Here is a 17,161-nt window from a genome sequence, read left to right as displayed (position 1 = left end):
TCAATCAACATTATAAATCCTGTGCTGCAACGAACGTTCATTTTATTACAATTAAAGTCTTCTCATGCCTTCTGTGCATACAAACACAGCTGTTCAAGAAAGCCTAGTGTGTATGGATTGTAAATTCAAAATACACTTGAATGGCATTAATGTCCCTCCTTAAACCCATTCTTTGCTGACACTCTTCAAAGAAAGATGATTTCCATGTGGCACCACTCAACCTCTGAAAAATGTTCAGTCCTCCAGCTCATGCCCACCTGGGGTGCTAGCAATAGAGGCTCAGGTGGAACATGGGGGAGAGGTTAAAGGGAGAGTAACAAGACACAACTGGCAAATAAAACAATGAAGTGGCTGGAACATGCCTTCACTTCTGGCCCTGCCAGAGAAGGAAAGAAACTGACAAAGTGCTCTATAAAACCTGGAGCAGTTGGCAATAATGGATTCCTCTCCCACAAGCCTGTATATTGGAGCTTGAAATTACCCTGGTTTTGTTATCTACTTTCTTTTTTGCAGAAGAGCAAACAAATAAATCACAGCTCTGGGCTGGTCCTGGAAACAGCCAAATTCTGTCTTCAGTTACACCTGGGAAACCCTTAATTTAAACCTCACTAGGGGTGTATACATACATGACAGAACGTGGGTTACTGAATGAAAATTGTAAAGAAATACAAAGTTGCTGTTATTTCTTTTAATTTCTCAGTAAATAGAGGATTATTTTCTTTAAAAAAATCAATGGATATTCTCATTAGCCAATTTTAAGATAGTTCAAATCTAAGTGACATTTCATATTTAATATTCAAATAGCTGATTTAAAAGTGGCATTTTCTTTTTTGCAGTTGACAGCTGTAATGGCATCAGCAGATGGATACATTTTCAAAAACACACCAATATTAGACAATTAGAATTAGAAAAACACACATGCAATCATTAGACAATTAGATTACTTAGGTTCCAGTCCCGGAATACACTTAACTTTTACCCACAGATCCCCACCCAAGTAAACATATTGCACAAGTGAGGCCCTAATTATATCCATTTTTGAAATAAGAGCCTTTTTTTAAAAATGTATAGAGTGACATTCTCAAATCTGTCGTTGTTGTGGTATTGTTGATTAATATACAACATATTATTGAATGTAGTTAAATAGCATCTGCTGTGTAATCACACAAAACTTGGAATCTTGTGTCTCTCTTGAAAGTCTGATACAGGAATACCAAATTAAGGAGACATGTCTACTTTAAAAAAAAAAATCACATGTACTGCAAACATGTTCATTTACTTATATTACAACTTTTCAGAAAAATGTTAAAGTATAGTTTTTTTTTGTTTGTTTGTTTTCTATTTATGCTTTTGCAATCTCTGAAATGGACAATGAAAATCCATTGTCTCTTTTACTTTCAAATATCTCAATGCTGCAATGTCTGGGTTGCAAACTGTAATACAAGGTTTCTTTATAGTGTCCATTTAAAGCACATGATGATCTTATAATTTAATACTTCAATATTAAAATAAGCATATTAGAACATGAAAAAAAGTTATGCAGGAAAATTAAAGGGACATTGTCAACAGAACACACTTCTGTCTATATACATTTTACCTCCTATTGCTACTAAATGTAACTTGTAAAATTAGAGAAAAATTAAGGGTTTTTTCCTTTGTGCATAGTTGGTTCCATTGTTTCTCCAGTGACAGTATTCAAAGCCAACACAAGTGAGAAAAATATTTAAAAATGCATAATCAAAAATATTGGTCAAAGGCAGGCGAAACACCTAACACTACTTTGAACTCATTTTCCTTTTAAAATTAACTATATATCAAATTGATGTCCCTTTCATCAATTTCTGATCTAGTGGAGTCTCCAGACTGTGATAATTTGCATTTGGCAGCTGGACCCAGCCTGATCATGTACTCTTAATCTTTGGTGGCCTCTGTTTTCTACATAGTCTCTCTTCCACCCTTCAAATTTCTTCAAGGCTACCATGCTAATCCCTTGACCATCTTGGATTTGTTTTTTCCTTTAACCCGTTTTGCCTTAAGCTTCTTCCTCTGCCTGGGATTCATCCATACTGGGTACTGTCCATGTTGGTCTAAAAGACTCTTTTTGTTTCTTTTAATTGGTGTGTCCATCTTAACTTCCTCTGAAAAAAGAAAGTATTTACAAAAGTCACTGAAAATATGTGAATCAGCTACATATTGGATATTTAGAAACACTGGATTTACAAAGAGTAACCAAAATAATTATCTCTTCATACATGCCACAAACTTAGTGTCTGTACAGACAGTATCAGGAGTTTCCATAAGATAATTGTTTATGTATCCCCAAAAACGCAATACAGAATGAACCCTTCTAAATAATGCTGTTTGCCACGGCAAGGGAGTGCATCTGGAGCAGTGGTTCTCAACTAGGAGAATGCGTACCTTTGGAAGTACACAGGGGTCTTCCAGGCAGTACATCAACTCATCTAGATATTTGCCTAGTTTTACAAGGCTAAATAAAAAGCACTGGCAAAGTCAGTACAAACTAAAATTTCGTACAGTAACTTGTTTATATTGCTCTATATAATATACACTGAAATGTAAGTACAATATCAATATTCCAATTGAGTTATTTTATAATTATATGGTAAAAATTAGAAAGCAAGCAATTTTTCAGTAATGTGCTGGGACACTTTTGTATTTTTGTGTGTGATTATATAAGCAAGTAGTTTTTAAGTGAAGTGAAACTTGAGGGTACGCTAGATAAATCAGACTCCTGAAAGCCTTCCAGTAGTCTGGAAAGGTGCAGAGCCACTGGCCTGGTGTGCGCAATTGGACAGATGCGCTTCCCCAAGCCAAGTATCAGTTGTTGAGAGCAGGAGCTAGTTGCTGGGTGGGGAAGGGAGCTGTACAAACCCCTGGAATTTAGGAGCAGGAGCTGGTAATGGAACCTGATGTTAGGAGAGAGGAACACCATATTACAGTTCAGAGATACTATGATTATAGATCATTTCACCCATTAACGTTACAGAAAAGAAAGTAAGGGTCACTGGTACCAACTAGAATGAAAAACAAATTAAAAAAATAAGGCAATACTCCAATTCCCTTGCAACTCCATTCCAGGCTTGAAAACTAGAAAGGGGGAGGGGGAGACAAGAGGGAAGAAAGTGGTTTCAGGGAGTCCAAGAAATAGAGGTGGGGATGGGAGGGCAGCACCCAAGTAGTTTGTGGGAGGAATGGAGGGATGCAAGGAGCCCCGGGAGGGGGAGGGGGGGAGGTGTTTCCAATGAGCTCGGCCAAAAGTATGGATCCACAGATGTATGTTTCAGAAACTGGGCTGTTTTTTCCTCTGGAGCCCAATAAATAAGCAACACTGCAAAATTAAAACAACGCTCACCACCTTGATCCTTGATCTTCTCAGCGGTGACCACGGTTGCTATTTCTTTAACCTCATCCATTACAACATCAGCATTTGCTTTCAGGATGTGTTTCAGTCTGTTGAGTTCCTTCGGCGCATTCTTTTTCCTCTTCTCAGCTCGCATCTTTCTCTTCCATTTGCTCCTTAAACTTTTTGCCATTTTGGGGCGGGGGCGGTTAGCTGAGGTGTCAAAAAAAAAACAAAAAAAAACCCTTATCTTCCAAAATTGGACACTTTACCATTTACCAATCAACCGACTCCCCTCGCCCCGCCAAGAAACCCCCCCCCCCGGGCCTGCCCCTGAGCGGGGATGAGGAGAAGCCCACCCAGCCCTGGGGGTGGGGCTCCGAGTCCAGGCTCGCCCGCTCGCTGCCCGCCACACTCACTCCGGCTCCGATCAGGTCACTCCGGCCGCTCCGGGACTGCGGGACCCCGTGTGGCAGCCAGGGAACTACCCCGCCCCCGAGCCGCGTGCAGCCAGCGTGCAAAGGGCGGGCTCAGCGGGCTGGGCTCCCCAGTACACAGCGGGCACCTGCCGTGGGCGGGAGCGTGTCCCGGGGTGAGGGGAGAGTCGCTGCCGGCCGGGAGAACCGCCCCGCCCCGGGACAGCAGCAGGCTGCCGCGCAGGCACCGCCATCCGGCGGGAAGGCCCCGGCCCGGCGTAGCACGCGACCGCCGGACTCGGCCGGGTCCCCGGGCGGCCGGTTCGAAGGGCGCCTCGCTCCTCCGCGCGCGCTCCCCCCCTCCGCTCACCGAGAGTCGCACAGAGCCGTGGCGCCAACTGCTACTTGAGGCCACAGCGCCCAGCAGCCGAGCGCGCACTCCCGGAGTTCCGTGTCACGCGGCGGCTCTCGCCTTTCCCCGCCCCTGCGCGTGCGCAGACTGACAGTCGGAGCAGAGCGCTGGGCGGCCGCCCCTGTGTGGGCCTGAAGCGGGTTGGGCGTCTCCGCTCGCAGAGACGCGTGCAGGGGGCGGGGCCTGGAAGCCGCTAGGGCGGAGTTCAGCGGTTCGGGGCAAGGACTAAGGAGCGGGCGGTGAGGCCGAAAAACGCTTCCCGCGACGGGGAGTGCGCGCACCAGGCCGCCCGATCTGACCCGCGGGGGTGACTGAGGGTGACCGGACTGAAGCCGGCTGGAGTCCGTGTCTGGCGCGGGATCGGCTGCGCCGCCGCGATCTGCCCGCGGCAGGGAGCAGTGGACCGTGGGCTGGGGCATGGAGGGCCCCTCCGCAGCGTCTTGCGGCCCCGCTCCTTGCTCGGCGCAGGAGAACAGCTGCGTAACGTCTTGCTTAGTATTCTGCAGTGGCTCTAAACACCCTGTGCAAGGCTGCTGGTTTGGCGCAGAGTAATACAGAGAATGGAGCTATTTAATTAGAGACTAGTTTATTTAGAGGAAAATGCTTTACCTGGTAAAAAGCCCAATGTGGCCGGTTAAAATAAAACCCAACAAACGAGGAGAACTTGGTCCTCCGACACAACAGCATTTATAAGCGTACACATCAATTATACGGGGATATCTGGCTAAGTCAGTCTTGCCTAGCTTTTTAACAACTGATCACGTTCCTACACTAAATAACGTGTCCACAACCAGCATTTTATTTACAGATAAATCCCAAGAGAAAATAAAGTACTATTTTCTAGACAAAACTAACAGGAAACATACGTTAAAGTAACTCCAGAGATTCAGACATCTGACCTTGTTACCAAAGATTTAACATTTTATTGTATTTCTTAACGCAGCTCAAATATAAAAGCAGGTGGAACATTCATTTACAGTCCTTGACCAACATCTCAGCAAGCCAAATCCATAAATGGTCCCAGTTCTTTATTGCTAAGAACAACTTTTACTTTGCCCTTGCTGGCATTCCAAAATTTCACCAGCCTGGAAAACAACATGCCTTTCATAGCTGAACTCAGGTCTCACAAATAACAAATGCTGCTGCTAAGCAATGACTTACATTTTTACTTTTCTCAGATATCTGGTCTTTGAAACTCTCCAATCTATACAGCTAGATGAACAGATTTTAGGATTAAGATTTTCCAATATTTATTAACATAAATTATCTTAATGCATCTATATATTTATAATTCAATGCTGACTAGACATTTTCATACATGCAGAACCACATTCCATCTTTCAATATTTATGTTAATCAACAGCTGAAAGATTGATCAATTATTTATTGCCTATATAACTCTATATATTGTCCTTTTTATACTTTTTTATACTTTTCCTTGGTTATAAAATAAATCTCATAGCTCTAAACCAGTGTAGATTAAAATCTTTTAAAGGGCATGTAGTTACGTTTTACAAGTTAATAATTCCAAGTCTTTCAGATCAAAATCTCACTAATGTAAGTTTTTGGAATGGTAGAATTTTAGCTTATGTAAAACATCATTAAACAATAACAAAATGAAGAGACTTAAATTTATACAATCCAGACACTTACAATTCCAAAGGAACCATCTGCAACAATTATAGGATAGAAGAAATAAAATGATGGGATTTTCTGACAGTTCTTGCTATCAGAAGTTGACGAGTTTTAATCAAAAAATCTTAGGCACAAATGAAGCCTTTACAAAAGTAACTGAAATGGCTGCAGCTTTGCAATTAAAATAAAATATATATATTGAGCAGAATCACATCAGTTACATAAAAACCTTTTATTTCTAAGAAAAAGATTCAGTAACCATGGAAAGGAAAAATAGTAAGATTCAATCTCAAAAATATACTGCAGTTTGTATATCATCAAAACCAACTCTATTTAGACACAACCCTCTATACACCAAATTTTACTATTTACTGAGGAGTTTCACTACAGATCACTTTCAATTATTTTTTATTTAATGCTTCTAGTAGACGCAACAGGTGTAGAAACAGATTGATGATATCTAAGTAGAGGTTGATGGCAGCCAATATATACTCTTCAGGGGACAGTCTGTGCATCAGCAAATGAGTGTCATAGATGATAAATCCGCAGAACAGCAGCGCTCCCGCAGCGGCAAACAACAGCTCGATTGTCTCACTATAGAAAAACAGCTATAACCAAATGACAACATGAAAAGGAAAAACATTTGTAAGTTCAAATTTCTTATATAAAGGCACTTTAGTATTAAAACAAAACTACAATTAGACAATTGTAAATATTTTGCCCTTCTACATATTGCTAAAAGCCCACAGTAGAAGAGGAAAATTCCAAACTTTTGTTTTCCCCACTCAAATTAACACCCCACTCTTGAGGTTTTATGTCAGTGTCACCATTCTTCTGGCAAATGATTAAATAGGATTTACTTCAAAACTCAGTATACTTACATATATACTACTGATTTCAGTAAGACTACTCATGGTAGTGAAGTTAAGCATGTGCATAGGCGTTTGCAGGATAAAGGCCTATATATATTAGGGGAGGTTGTTACTGGATGACACAAAGTATTGCCCAAAATGGGCTTAAGCACACCACTTCTGCAGTACTCCAAACTCAAGGAGTAAGACAATGACAAATTCAACATGTATTTTCTGCATACAAATGCAAGCTGTATGCTAAAACCAGCTTACCAAAATCTGACAAATTCCTACCAGGCCTTCAATGTTGTCTATCCCTGTCACTCCAAATTTGTGTCATTAGAAGCAGTGCCTCAGAGGAAGCTCTGCTTTCAGGACAGCAATAGAGGAGGACAATGAAAAAAATGTAAAAGGTGGCCATCCTCCCTGCATCCAATCAACCCAGATATCTAGTTTGACTAAGCTTTCCCAATAAAACCTACCATCAATTTTACAGTGCCAAAAATAGCATCCTAATGACATCAATTTGAAAAATGTAGTCAAAAGGTTATAACATAACCTGTGCCAAAAACATTCATAAATTGAATCAGCAAATACCGATCGCTTTTAATCTTACAATATAAATGAAACATTTCTACAAAATGGTGACTGGGCAGTACATTTTGGTAGTTTAATTACAGATATTTCACCATTACTATATTAACTTGTAGCCAATCCCCATATAGTTAGCCAATTGGAAACATGTACATGTTACATTGATTTATTATAGATCAAGCATAAAATTATCAACAGCCCCCCAGTGATTTAGAAGCCTAGGTCTTACTGAAAGTCAAAGTGTATTGAAAATGGGACTGAGGATCCTAAGTCACTTTGGTGTTTTTGATAATTTCTATTCCAAGATTTGTATAGATTTTACTCTCTAAGAAATCTCAAACATGTTCTATTCTAACAATTATATTCTTTTCCAAAAAAACATAATTAGGTGTTAAGTATTTTGTTTTAGTTACTAATTATGTCAAACAATCACTTTTAGTCCTGACCACGATATATCTTACCCTCAAGAGACTGGAGAGAATTAAAATCCACAAGCAAGCAAACAGCCTAGAAAAAAAAGGCATTCGTGTGTTAGTTCTATCACTATTCTTTCAAAATTTTCTTCAAACTTCCATCCCACAGAAAAACCCCTTGAGTACTCTAGCACTTTTCTGTATATATATACACAAATAAACATACCCCATCCCCAAAATGCCAATCATAACAGTAAATCTCACTGTGGCAGGTAGCAATGACAACTGCTGTTAATGATTTCCTATTTGAAAGTTCCCTGATACTTCTGTGAAAAATACAAATAAATAATTTGCTAACGTAATACTAATACTTTAGTTTTAAAATTGTTAACATAAACAGCAAAACTGCAAAATAAACTACTTGCCAAAGAAGGGGCCTACATAAAAAACAAAAAAATAAAACTCAGTACACCCATAAAATTCACTTACATCAATTACACAACTCAGCTTTCTGTAGGCCTGACTTTTATTCCTGTATATGTAATACTTGTGCTTTTAAAATAGTCTGATAAGGGAACCTACCCTGCTCCAAATTTGCTGAAATCTCTCTTGGACTGCAGCGTATACACAGTTAGCCCAAGAAACACAGCAGTAGTCAGAATAAAAGCTTGTAAGACAACTGATACGTCATAGAAAGTCACTGTAAATAGAAAAAAGTAAATTATTTAAAAATAGTATGCTGTGAATATAATAGACCAAGATTTTTGATTTAATAAATGCTTAAACATTGTGGTGAGTTTTTTGTATTTATAGATTGTCAATATGAGATGTTTAGATCTGACCTAACAATCTTGAGACTGATACACACAATACGCACATACCATATGCTTCTACATTTGCTGGTTCTTGGCATTTTTGTTATAAATTTAGCTTTCTTAAATGGACATGTCAAATCTTTTGTACTTGTGCAAGGAAAGCCAGATCCAAAAGCAAAAAGGAAAGAGAAGGTACTTCTGGGATTTTTTTCCTCTTACTTTTTTTTAACATTCAAGTCATTGGGATACAAAGCAAATGTAGAACTTATATTTTTTCTATTTAATAGGAAGAAGGGATGTCAATCTGATTTTCTCCCAAATTTTGCTATACATGTTGGAATCATGGGTGCAAATCCAAAATAAGAGATCACCACCAGCCAGGTCACATTTGGCCATTTTAAATGGCAACGGGTGCAACATATCCAATTCCTTTCCCTATTTCTGTCTGAAATCAGCAGGCAGTATTAGAATGATTAGCGTTTACCTGTAATAGCAACAGTCAACGCTTCCAAAAGGGTCTATGAGAAGAAATGGGGGGCGGGAGGAGGAAAAAAAAAAAAAAAAAAAGCATAAACTAATGGTATTCACATGGAGACACTGTACACATACGCCAGTTTGTAGTTTAAGTATTTTGCTACATAATCTTTTACTATATGTAGAATGTACCATGCACTATAGAAACATGTTAGTTTGTTAAAATACTTTCAGTTTTAAAAAGAAAAGCTGTAAATAAGACAAAAAATGGCAACTACGGTATATCTTACTATCCAGGAGAGAGCATAATTGTTACATGTAATTTTTATTTTATAGCTTATCTACAGCCTTTCTCCATCTATGGAACATGACAATTTTAAGTAACCTTACATTTAATTAATTTGTGCCTAACAAATCTCTCTACAACAATAACAAGGTAGGTAGGTTTCTCAGAATCGTTGTTGTAACTGAACTGTTTTCAGTTTCTCCATTTGTATATTTTTCAGTATTAAAATACTTTCTAAAAGGAATTTTAGGATTATGGGGTGGAAATATGTATTTGTGTCCTTAACTCCTTTCCCTTGACCAATTAGTTTGAAATCAAATCCACTACTGTTGTATTGGCACAGGACTGAAACAAAACTTGGAATTTTTCCTTAATTTTAATATTAATTAAAGAAAGCATGAGGGTGGGGAAAAATGTTTTCGGAACAGTACCTTGGCTCTTTTTATTCTGTTGGATCAAATCCACTGTTCTGAGCCCTCACTTTCTTTAAACCTATTATGTCCCAAACTTAAATTTTATCCTACTCTTTCTACACAGTGTAATGTTTAAATGTTGAGGAAAACTATGTAATGCAACATTCCATACGTTCTGGGATGCAACTTTTACAAAAATGATTTAATCATTTCATTTTAAACAACTGGAATAAACCTTGAAAGTTTTCTGCATCACAAATTCAGAAACAGACAAATATAAATCTGCATTCCAATTAAGATAACTGACCCACTGCATGGCTTTTGGAGAAAACATTTTTGTGTTTTATAAGTCAGGAAAGCCTGGTAGCTATCTTCAGATTTGAAGAATACAATTTACACAACTTCTTCCAAGATGTCAAAACCAGAGGAATCCTAGTGGTGCAACAGACTAAAGTGTCCCATTACTTGGAACAAGAACTCCTTAGGCTATCGAAGGGTGACTGTGATAGTTACAAAATTTTACATATAGACTGACTGGTAGTTATATACTTTCAGGCAGGGAATCCGAATTTGAGACTAGCTCGTTCATATGCTCAAAATTTGGTTTAGTACATATGGTAACACAGAAACTTCCTTGAGTCCCATGTTTATGATTCAGCACCTTATATGAAAAAAAAAGTGTCTTTAAAGTCAAGGGAGATATATAAAAATAAGAAAATTAAAAAAAAAAAAACACCCTGTTCTGAGACCTGTTTAAAGCCCCAACACTATGTATTCTTTCCATAAGGAAGTTTGCAGAAGACTCGGTGGAGGAGATAAGGGAACAAGGTGTGGCCAGAACATACAAAAATTCTGAAGGATTGAGAATTTATACTATATTGTAGGAAAGTAAAGAGTTAAAAGCTGGACAAGTAATCAGGCCTAAGTTACAGGGAATGGAATCATGGCACAGGCAAAACCTTGTTGCTGTTCCTTAATGTGAATTGTGGCTAGAGTCTGTTCTCTCTCTGCTTTCCCTCCCTTCCTAGCCATTTGCGCAAGGAATGAGACTAACAAATAACTATTCTCCCTTCTGTTCAAGGTCTTTGGTGGGAATACAGCATTATCTTCTTTCCCTCCCTTGCATACAGTATTTAAAGAATGTTAGTAAGTTTCAAGGTAACATGCCTGCACTCTGTGCAATAATCCTGTAAACAACAAACAGGGGCAGGTATAATTGTATTCATTATGTAGTTATTAATATTCATTTTATAGGTGTCAATGTAACCAAATAAGGGTCTATGGGGAGTTGCTGGAAATGTATACAGTTACATACTGTTATGGATAAAAGGATTGTAAAGAAACCCCCTCATTGCTCACTCGTGGCATCAAGGTGGAACGAACAGGCAATAAAGAGTTCCATCTCCCCAATCCACTCCCGGGACAACCTGTTTGATTATTTCTAACATATATCTTACAAAAAAAGTACTATGAAATAAATTAGCCACTACTAGTTAGTTTTAAAAAGTTGTTTGCAAATAAAATTTACATTAAGCATTACTCTTGTAGAAAATTAAGTTATAAGGATACTTACAAATCCAAACAGCAGGTATAAATTAACAGGATGCTGATGTCTGTACAGAGTTAGTGCTAAAATCATAACCAAAGATCCAAGCACAGATACCAAAAGCAAAGCAGGGCTGTAAATTTAAACACAAGAAAGTTAGAGTTAAATAAAAGTAGTAACACTACTCCCTCAGATTTTCTTAAGAAGCTAATACTTACACCATATGTCTACAATAATACTAAGTTGAAGATATAAGCACTGAGGGATGAGAGATTCCTTATACCAAAACATTTTGGCTGTTCAGAGATCTATTATGCTTTTGTTTTGAGGGGAAAAAAATAACCCCACTACATATGCAAAATGTAAGAAAATATTTTAATCTGTAAAAAAAAAAATCCATAATCTTTACACACATGGGCTCTGTAGACTATGGAATTCAAGAAAGGCTGGACCTACTTATAAAATTAAACTACCAAATAGTACTAATAAGAAGCATATTTCAAAAGTATGGTGGTAGCTGGAATCCCTTTTTGAAAAAAAGTGACTGATTCTCATTGCATCACACATGTGCTGTTTTCTTCTTTAAGCATGTCTGTTATTTCATCAGGGTAACTGCCTTTCCTATGATTAATGGCCCCTCTTGACCGACCAGCCCCCCTAAGGAAATTATCTTCTTAAATTAACTCATCTATACCTCAGTGGCTCCATATTTTTCAAGGATACCCTTTGAGCCTATCCTTCTGATGGGTGCCACCTCATGTATTATTCAGTTTTCATCTCAGCAAACCCCAACTTCCTTTTGTTAGGAAAGGGTAGAACTTTGTGACAAACAAGTGCTGGATTGTTGATTAAACAATTTGAAACATGTAGGTCTTTCCTCTGTTGTTTGTTTGGATTTCCTTTGTTCTCTCATGTAATGACCAAAAATGCTTTGACAACACTGATTTTAAGAGTATAAAGTGGGAAGCAATCCACTAGCATGTGCCCTTCAAGACTGAGAAATCATTCCAGACACAGAACTGTCATCTCGCCCAGATTTCTTCGGAGACAATCACAGCTCTCTGAGAAGCTGTCAAGAATTGAAACCACTGCCTCGTGCCTGCATTGGTGAGGAAAATTGCTTTTGCAGCTAATATATACTGGACTTTTGGTTTGGGGACTCATTTTAAAAGTGTAGTAATTAAAGCCTTTGTGTCATTATTGAATGAGTGTCATATCAATTCTTGAACACAGTAATATCAGATCCCAGTTGGTCAGGTTACAGTAACAGCTCTGACTGCAAACACAAGTTACTTTTTGCACTAAATACACAGAATTTAACATAAACATTAACTAGGAATTTATTGCTGAAATGAAATTGATAAAGTAGTTCTCCCTAGCAAAACACAAAAAGTTTCTGAATGAGATGGCGGGTTTCCATTAACTATGACTATGTCTGCTAGTGCAGGCGCTCTAAGCTGATGGGAGGGAGCCCTTCTGTTGACTTAATTACTCCAGCCTGTGAGCGATGGTAGCTATGTGGGCAGGAGAAGCTCTTCTGCTGACATAACTCTGTCTACACTGGTGTTTCAGTGGATATAATTTATGTCACTCAGTGGATGGCTTATTCACACCGCTGAACAGCATAAGTTACACTGACATAAACTGTAGTGTAGACATGGTCTATAAATATAAACAAGTAAATATTTTATACTGTATGCATTATATAGCATTTTGTGCTGCTGTTTTATTGAAATTACAGAGAAAAGAAAAGTCAAGGCAAAATTACAAGAGTGTAAGTGGCATAGTGCCTCAGAGGGAATGTTCCAGATGGAATAACACAGATGGAAAAACAGCTCAAATATGATCAGTTGTGGTGAAGGGCCACTGGTAGAAACAGTAAGGAACATTAGAGCACAGTGGATGCAATTTCTGAGGCAGAAATTCTGTGAAGAATTTCAGGATAATTATCAGTGAGTCAGCAATGGCCAGAAAGCCAGAAAAGGTGATTGAGGATGGGGCGAGATATGGTCCAGCTTCCGGGGACACGAAAGTGACAGTTTAACTATATAGTATTTCAAATGCTGAGTCAAAAAGCAGGGTTTTAGGAAGACCGTAAGAGGGGAAACTGCATTATTTGATGTGAAAGGATTAAGGCATGTACCTCAGCAGAGAGAAGATCAAGATAATTAAGAAGACATACATTATGTATTAAGAGGAATGCAGTTAAAGAGAATTATAGAACCAAATGACAAAGAGGGTGTTTTATTCAGAATATATCTGGGAAATGTAAAAATATTAATATAATTAAATATCCTTCCTCCCTTCCCTCCCAGAAATTCCAAAGTGATCACTGCGCCAACTACATTTTACTTTTTGAAAAGTGTTCCCATTTCATTAAAGAACTTTACCTTTCATGCACAAATGTCTGAACTGGATTAGAGTACATAAAAATTGCAGATGTCACTGTGGTCAAAAGAACTTGAATTGAAAGAATACTGTAGACTTTTCGTAGAAAAGCTAGGATAAAGAAACAAAAATGACATGTCAACTTTGAATACTCATTGCTGAATCACATTTTAAGACAAAGTAGACAGCAAATTAAATCTGAGTTTGCAATGTGATATGGAAGCAACAGTAACTGACAATTTTTGGACTGCATAAAGACATATCACAGAGCAAAGTAGTAACAGCTTTTCATCATACAGCTGTGATGCAACTGCTACTGAAATACTGTGGTTATTTCTGGATATTACATTACTTGAAACATTAAAGAATGGGAGAATGTTAAGGGGAGAGCAACACAGGGGAAATTTACTTATGATGAATGATTTAAAAAAAACTAATATGTATAGTTTGGCTAGGGGATTACTAAAGGATAACATTCATAACATTTACAAATATTTGAAAGATACAAGGAAAAAAAAGAGGGATTATGTTGCGTAGTATATATATAACCAGGTGCAATGGGATGAAAGAAAGAAAATGTAGGCTATCATATCATAAACAGTCTCCCAAGATGGTAGAAGACCCATCACTTGGGACTTCTACATTAGCCTGGACAAAGTTCTATAAACTAGACAGCTGACAAATCCTGAATGGCAGAGACATAATCCTAAATGATTTAAGTGTATTGAATAAGTTTATAAACACAGATCCACACATTTAGAGAAAATAAAAGTTCTTCACATCAGTAGCCTTGTCAGCACTTGAATTCTTAAGATGAGGAAGAAATAATATCTGTTTTTCTGCACATATAGTATTTTCCCTTCACTCAAAACCCTGTCTCCCTGAATAATTTTTTTAAACTATTCTAGTTCTAGAAGCCAAATTTGACATTTATGTTCCCTACATAGCAATACTTGAAGTTCAAACGGAATGGCAGAGACTAATTCACCTAGTGAGAAAAAAGTCAAGTTTGAAGAGAAGAGTTCATAGCCTCTTCCCCATGTTCTGATAAGAGACAATACATTTATCAAGTTTGGAGGGTCAAATTCACCCTTGCGCAGACTGTCAGTTTAAGGCTCGTGTCCTGCTTAAACTGGACTTCGTGCTGACTCTGCACAAAGATACATTTTATCCAGAAAGTTAAGTGTGTGTGCAAAATATAAATTAACGCTATTACCAACAAGGGATAGATTAAGCAGATGAGATAGCAGGACATTCTTCTTACATGGATCTTAGAATTATATTTGAATCCACTTTTGATAATAAAACAAGCTGAACTGTGCTCATCCTGGGTAAGTGCTTGGTGAATTACCCTAGATTGGGTATTATGAGAAAGCCTACTATTAATCAAAATAACCATATGGCGTTTTTAGACCTCGTGAAGGGAGCTGGATGAAAATGTCTGCACATCAGATTGCAGCACGAAGCCTATCTATGCAGCAGAAACAGAAAGTGAAACCCTGCCAAAACCAAGCAGGCTAGTAGGTGGGGAGTTGTTTACAGTCTGCACCAGCTGAGTGTAAGCATACAGGGGATTTTTGCTGCAATGAACCCAGAGCGTCACCTCCTTTGCGGTACAGGGGGTAGGGAAGCGGAAGCTAAAATGGGGGGAGGGGTTATCCAAGCTAAAAGGCGGGGGAGAGGGGGGCTCCAGGCCCCCCGGGGCACAGGTCCTGGAACAATCTGCTTAGTGGGGGGTGCTGAGAGCCATTTAACAAACCGGTAAACCCTGTGTATGACGGACACCACCTCGGGGGGGGGGGGGAGTTCCAGCACCTATGCGTGGGGACAGCCCCCCATGCTAAAGGCAGCCCCTCCCGGCCCCGCAGGGGGAGCCCCCAAGCTCAAGGGGGGGCCCTCCAGGCCGGGGGGGTTCCGGCCCGAGGCCGGGTCTCACCCATGCGGATGTGGACACTGGCCGAGGCCACGTTGCTGCCGTAGTTGAAGTCATCCTCGATCGAGGACCGGGGGTACCGCGGGTCTGTGGCCTCCATCGCCGCCGTCCGTCCGTCCCTCTGTCCGTCCGTCCGACTCCGCCGCTCACACAGCAACCAAGAATGTCCGCAGGGCTGGCTGCTTCCGGGTGAGACAATCAAACTCCGAGACATCGAGCCGGCCACAGACAGAACCGCCGAGAGCATCGATCGCAGAGCAACCCTGCGTGCGGACTAGCGCCCTGCTCTGCCCTGCTCTGCCGCGCCGCCTACAGCAACCGACCAGCAGCAGCAGCAGCAGAGGTCCGGGGCGGGGAGGGCAGCGGGACGACTCAGACGAGCCCTGCTGCTGGGGGCTCCTCCTATGACAGTCGGGTCTTGGCGGGGGACTTCAGTGCCCCCTAGCAGCCCAAGCGAAAGCGGGGCCAGCCAGGGTGGGGAAGTCCAATCTAAAGAGGGGGCCAGCCCCCCAAGTAAAGGGGGCCAGGGTGGGGGAGCCCAAGCTAAAGGGGGGGAAGCCTCCAGGCCCTGGGGGGGGGGGTGAGGGAGCCCCACAAACTAAAGGAGGAGCTTCCAGGCCCCATGGGGAGCTGGGGGAGTCCAATCTAAAGTGGGGACCTCCAAGCCCCATGGGGGGGGGGCTGGAGGCGCCCAAGCTAAAGGGTGGGCTTCAGCCATGCGGTTGTGGATGTTGGCCAAGGCCATGTTGCTAGGCTGACCAAATAGCAAGTGTGAAAAATCAGCACGGGGTGAAGGGTAATAGGCGCCTATATAAGGCAAAGCCCTGAAAATCAGGACATCTGGTTACCCTACACGTTGCTGAAGTCATCCAGGCCAGGCGCCTCCTTCTGACTCCAACCAACATCCACTGGCTTCTGGGCAAGACAATCACATTCCGGTCACAGAACTGCAGATAGCATCGGTCATGGGGCAGCCCTGCCAGGGCCCCACATGGGGGGAGAAAGAGTACACTTTACTGGGGCCCGGAGGTCCTGGCCCAGGCTGCAACCCCCATGGGTATGTGTGTGGGAGGGGGCCCGTGTTACAAGTTTGTACTGGGCCCGAAAAAATTATGCTTGGGCCCTCCCTGCGGAGCATGCTTTCTAGGGGCCACGGAGCCAGAGCGACCAGCTCGGGGAAGGGCAGCAAGAGCCCTGCTGCTGGGAGTTCCTCGTGGAGCAGCCAGGTCTGGGCATGGGACTTCAGTGCCCCTAACAGCCTAGGGTGCACCCACAAGGATAACAACAAACATTGCTGCCTATGCTACCATCTCTGTTGAATACTGGTTCTTGTCTCAGTAGCTGTGGGCAGCATCCTATCCCCACCCCACGTTGGCTATTACTATTTAGGCAGGGTATTTCCACCACGCTACTTTAACCATAAAATCCTTTATTAAATCCAGAAGCCGAATGGTGTTCATACAGTTGCTCTAAACGTGCCTAAAAAGCCTAACTAATAAGCAGTTTACTACACCCAAACAGTAACAAAACTTTTATAAGCATTTGATCAAGATATTTACAAATGGGCTAAACCCAGAGATGCTTAGACCCATATTGGTCAGCACCAACGTGGTCAGGCAGGTGT

The 17,161-nt window shown here is 40.7% G+C and overlaps 2 protein-coding genes across 2 annotated transcripts; both read right to left on the bottom strand.

Annotated features, from left to right (window-relative positions):
- Positions 1-673: 673 nt before the first annotated feature.
- On the bottom strand, positions 674-4,301 carry LLPH (LLP homolog, long-term synaptic facilitation factor). The gene is made up of 3 exons (XM_067564084.1): positions 4,148-4,301; positions 3,374-3,574; positions 674-2,138 (listed from the first exon to the last, which is right to left on the bottom strand). The coding sequence occupies exons 2-3, from the start codon at positions 3,552-3,554 to the stop codon at positions 1,975-1,977; spliced, it is 345 nt and encodes a 114-aa protein (XP_067420185.1). The 5' UTR covers positions 3,555-3,574; positions 4,148-4,301; the 3' UTR covers positions 674-1,974.
- A 457-nt stretch (positions 4,302-4,758) lies between these two features.
- TMBIM4 (transmembrane BAX inhibitor motif containing 4) lies at positions 4,759-15,711 on the bottom strand. Its single transcript, XM_067564082.1, has 7 exons — positions 15,541-15,711; positions 13,607-13,715; positions 11,244-11,349; positions 8,982-9,015; positions 8,265-8,382; positions 7,731-7,776; positions 4,759-6,432 (listed from the first exon to the last, which is right to left on the bottom strand). The coding sequence occupies exons 1-7, from the start codon at positions 15,635-15,637 to the stop codon at positions 6,226-6,228; spliced, it is 717 nt and encodes a 238-aa protein (XP_067420183.1). The 5' UTR covers positions 15,638-15,711; the 3' UTR covers positions 4,759-6,225.
- Between the last annotated feature and the right edge of the window lie 1,450 nt (positions 15,712-17,161).

This window comes from Emydura macquarii, unplaced genomic scaffold (genome assembly GCF_026122565.2).
Source record: "Emydura macquarii macquarii isolate MOO-44397 ecotype Brisbane River unplaced genomic scaffold, CSIRO-AGI_Emac_v2 contig_2636, whole genome shotgun sequence".
In the NCBI taxonomy this organism is placed as follows: Eukaryota; Metazoa; Chordata; order Testudines; family Chelidae; genus Emydura; species Emydura macquarii.
This window is presented reverse-complemented; position numbering and strand designations above follow the sequence as displayed.

Bases quoted from the DNA above. Each gene is read 5' to 3' on its own strand.
- TMBIM4 (XM_067564082.1), bottom strand. From the start codon at position 15,637: ATGGAGGCCACAGACCCGCGGTACCCCCGGTCCTCGATCGAGGATGAC. The intron at 7,777-8,264 runs GTAGGTTCCCTT...TTTTTTTTCTAG, and splicing joins TTCAGCAAATTTGGAGCAGG to GCTGTTTGCTTGCTTGTGGA. The intron at 6,433-7,730 runs GTAAGATATATC...ATTTGGTTATAG, and splicing joins TTCTCTCCAGTCTCTTGAGG to CTGTTTTTCTATAGTGAGAC.
- LLPH (XM_067564084.1), bottom strand. From the start codon at position 3,554: ATGGCAAAAAGTTTAAGGAGCAAATGGAAGAGAAAGATGCGAGCTGAG. The intron at 2,139-3,373 runs GTGAGCGTTGTT...TTCTTTTTTCAG, and splicing joins GAAGATCAAGGATCAAGGTG to AGGAAGTTAAGATGGACACA.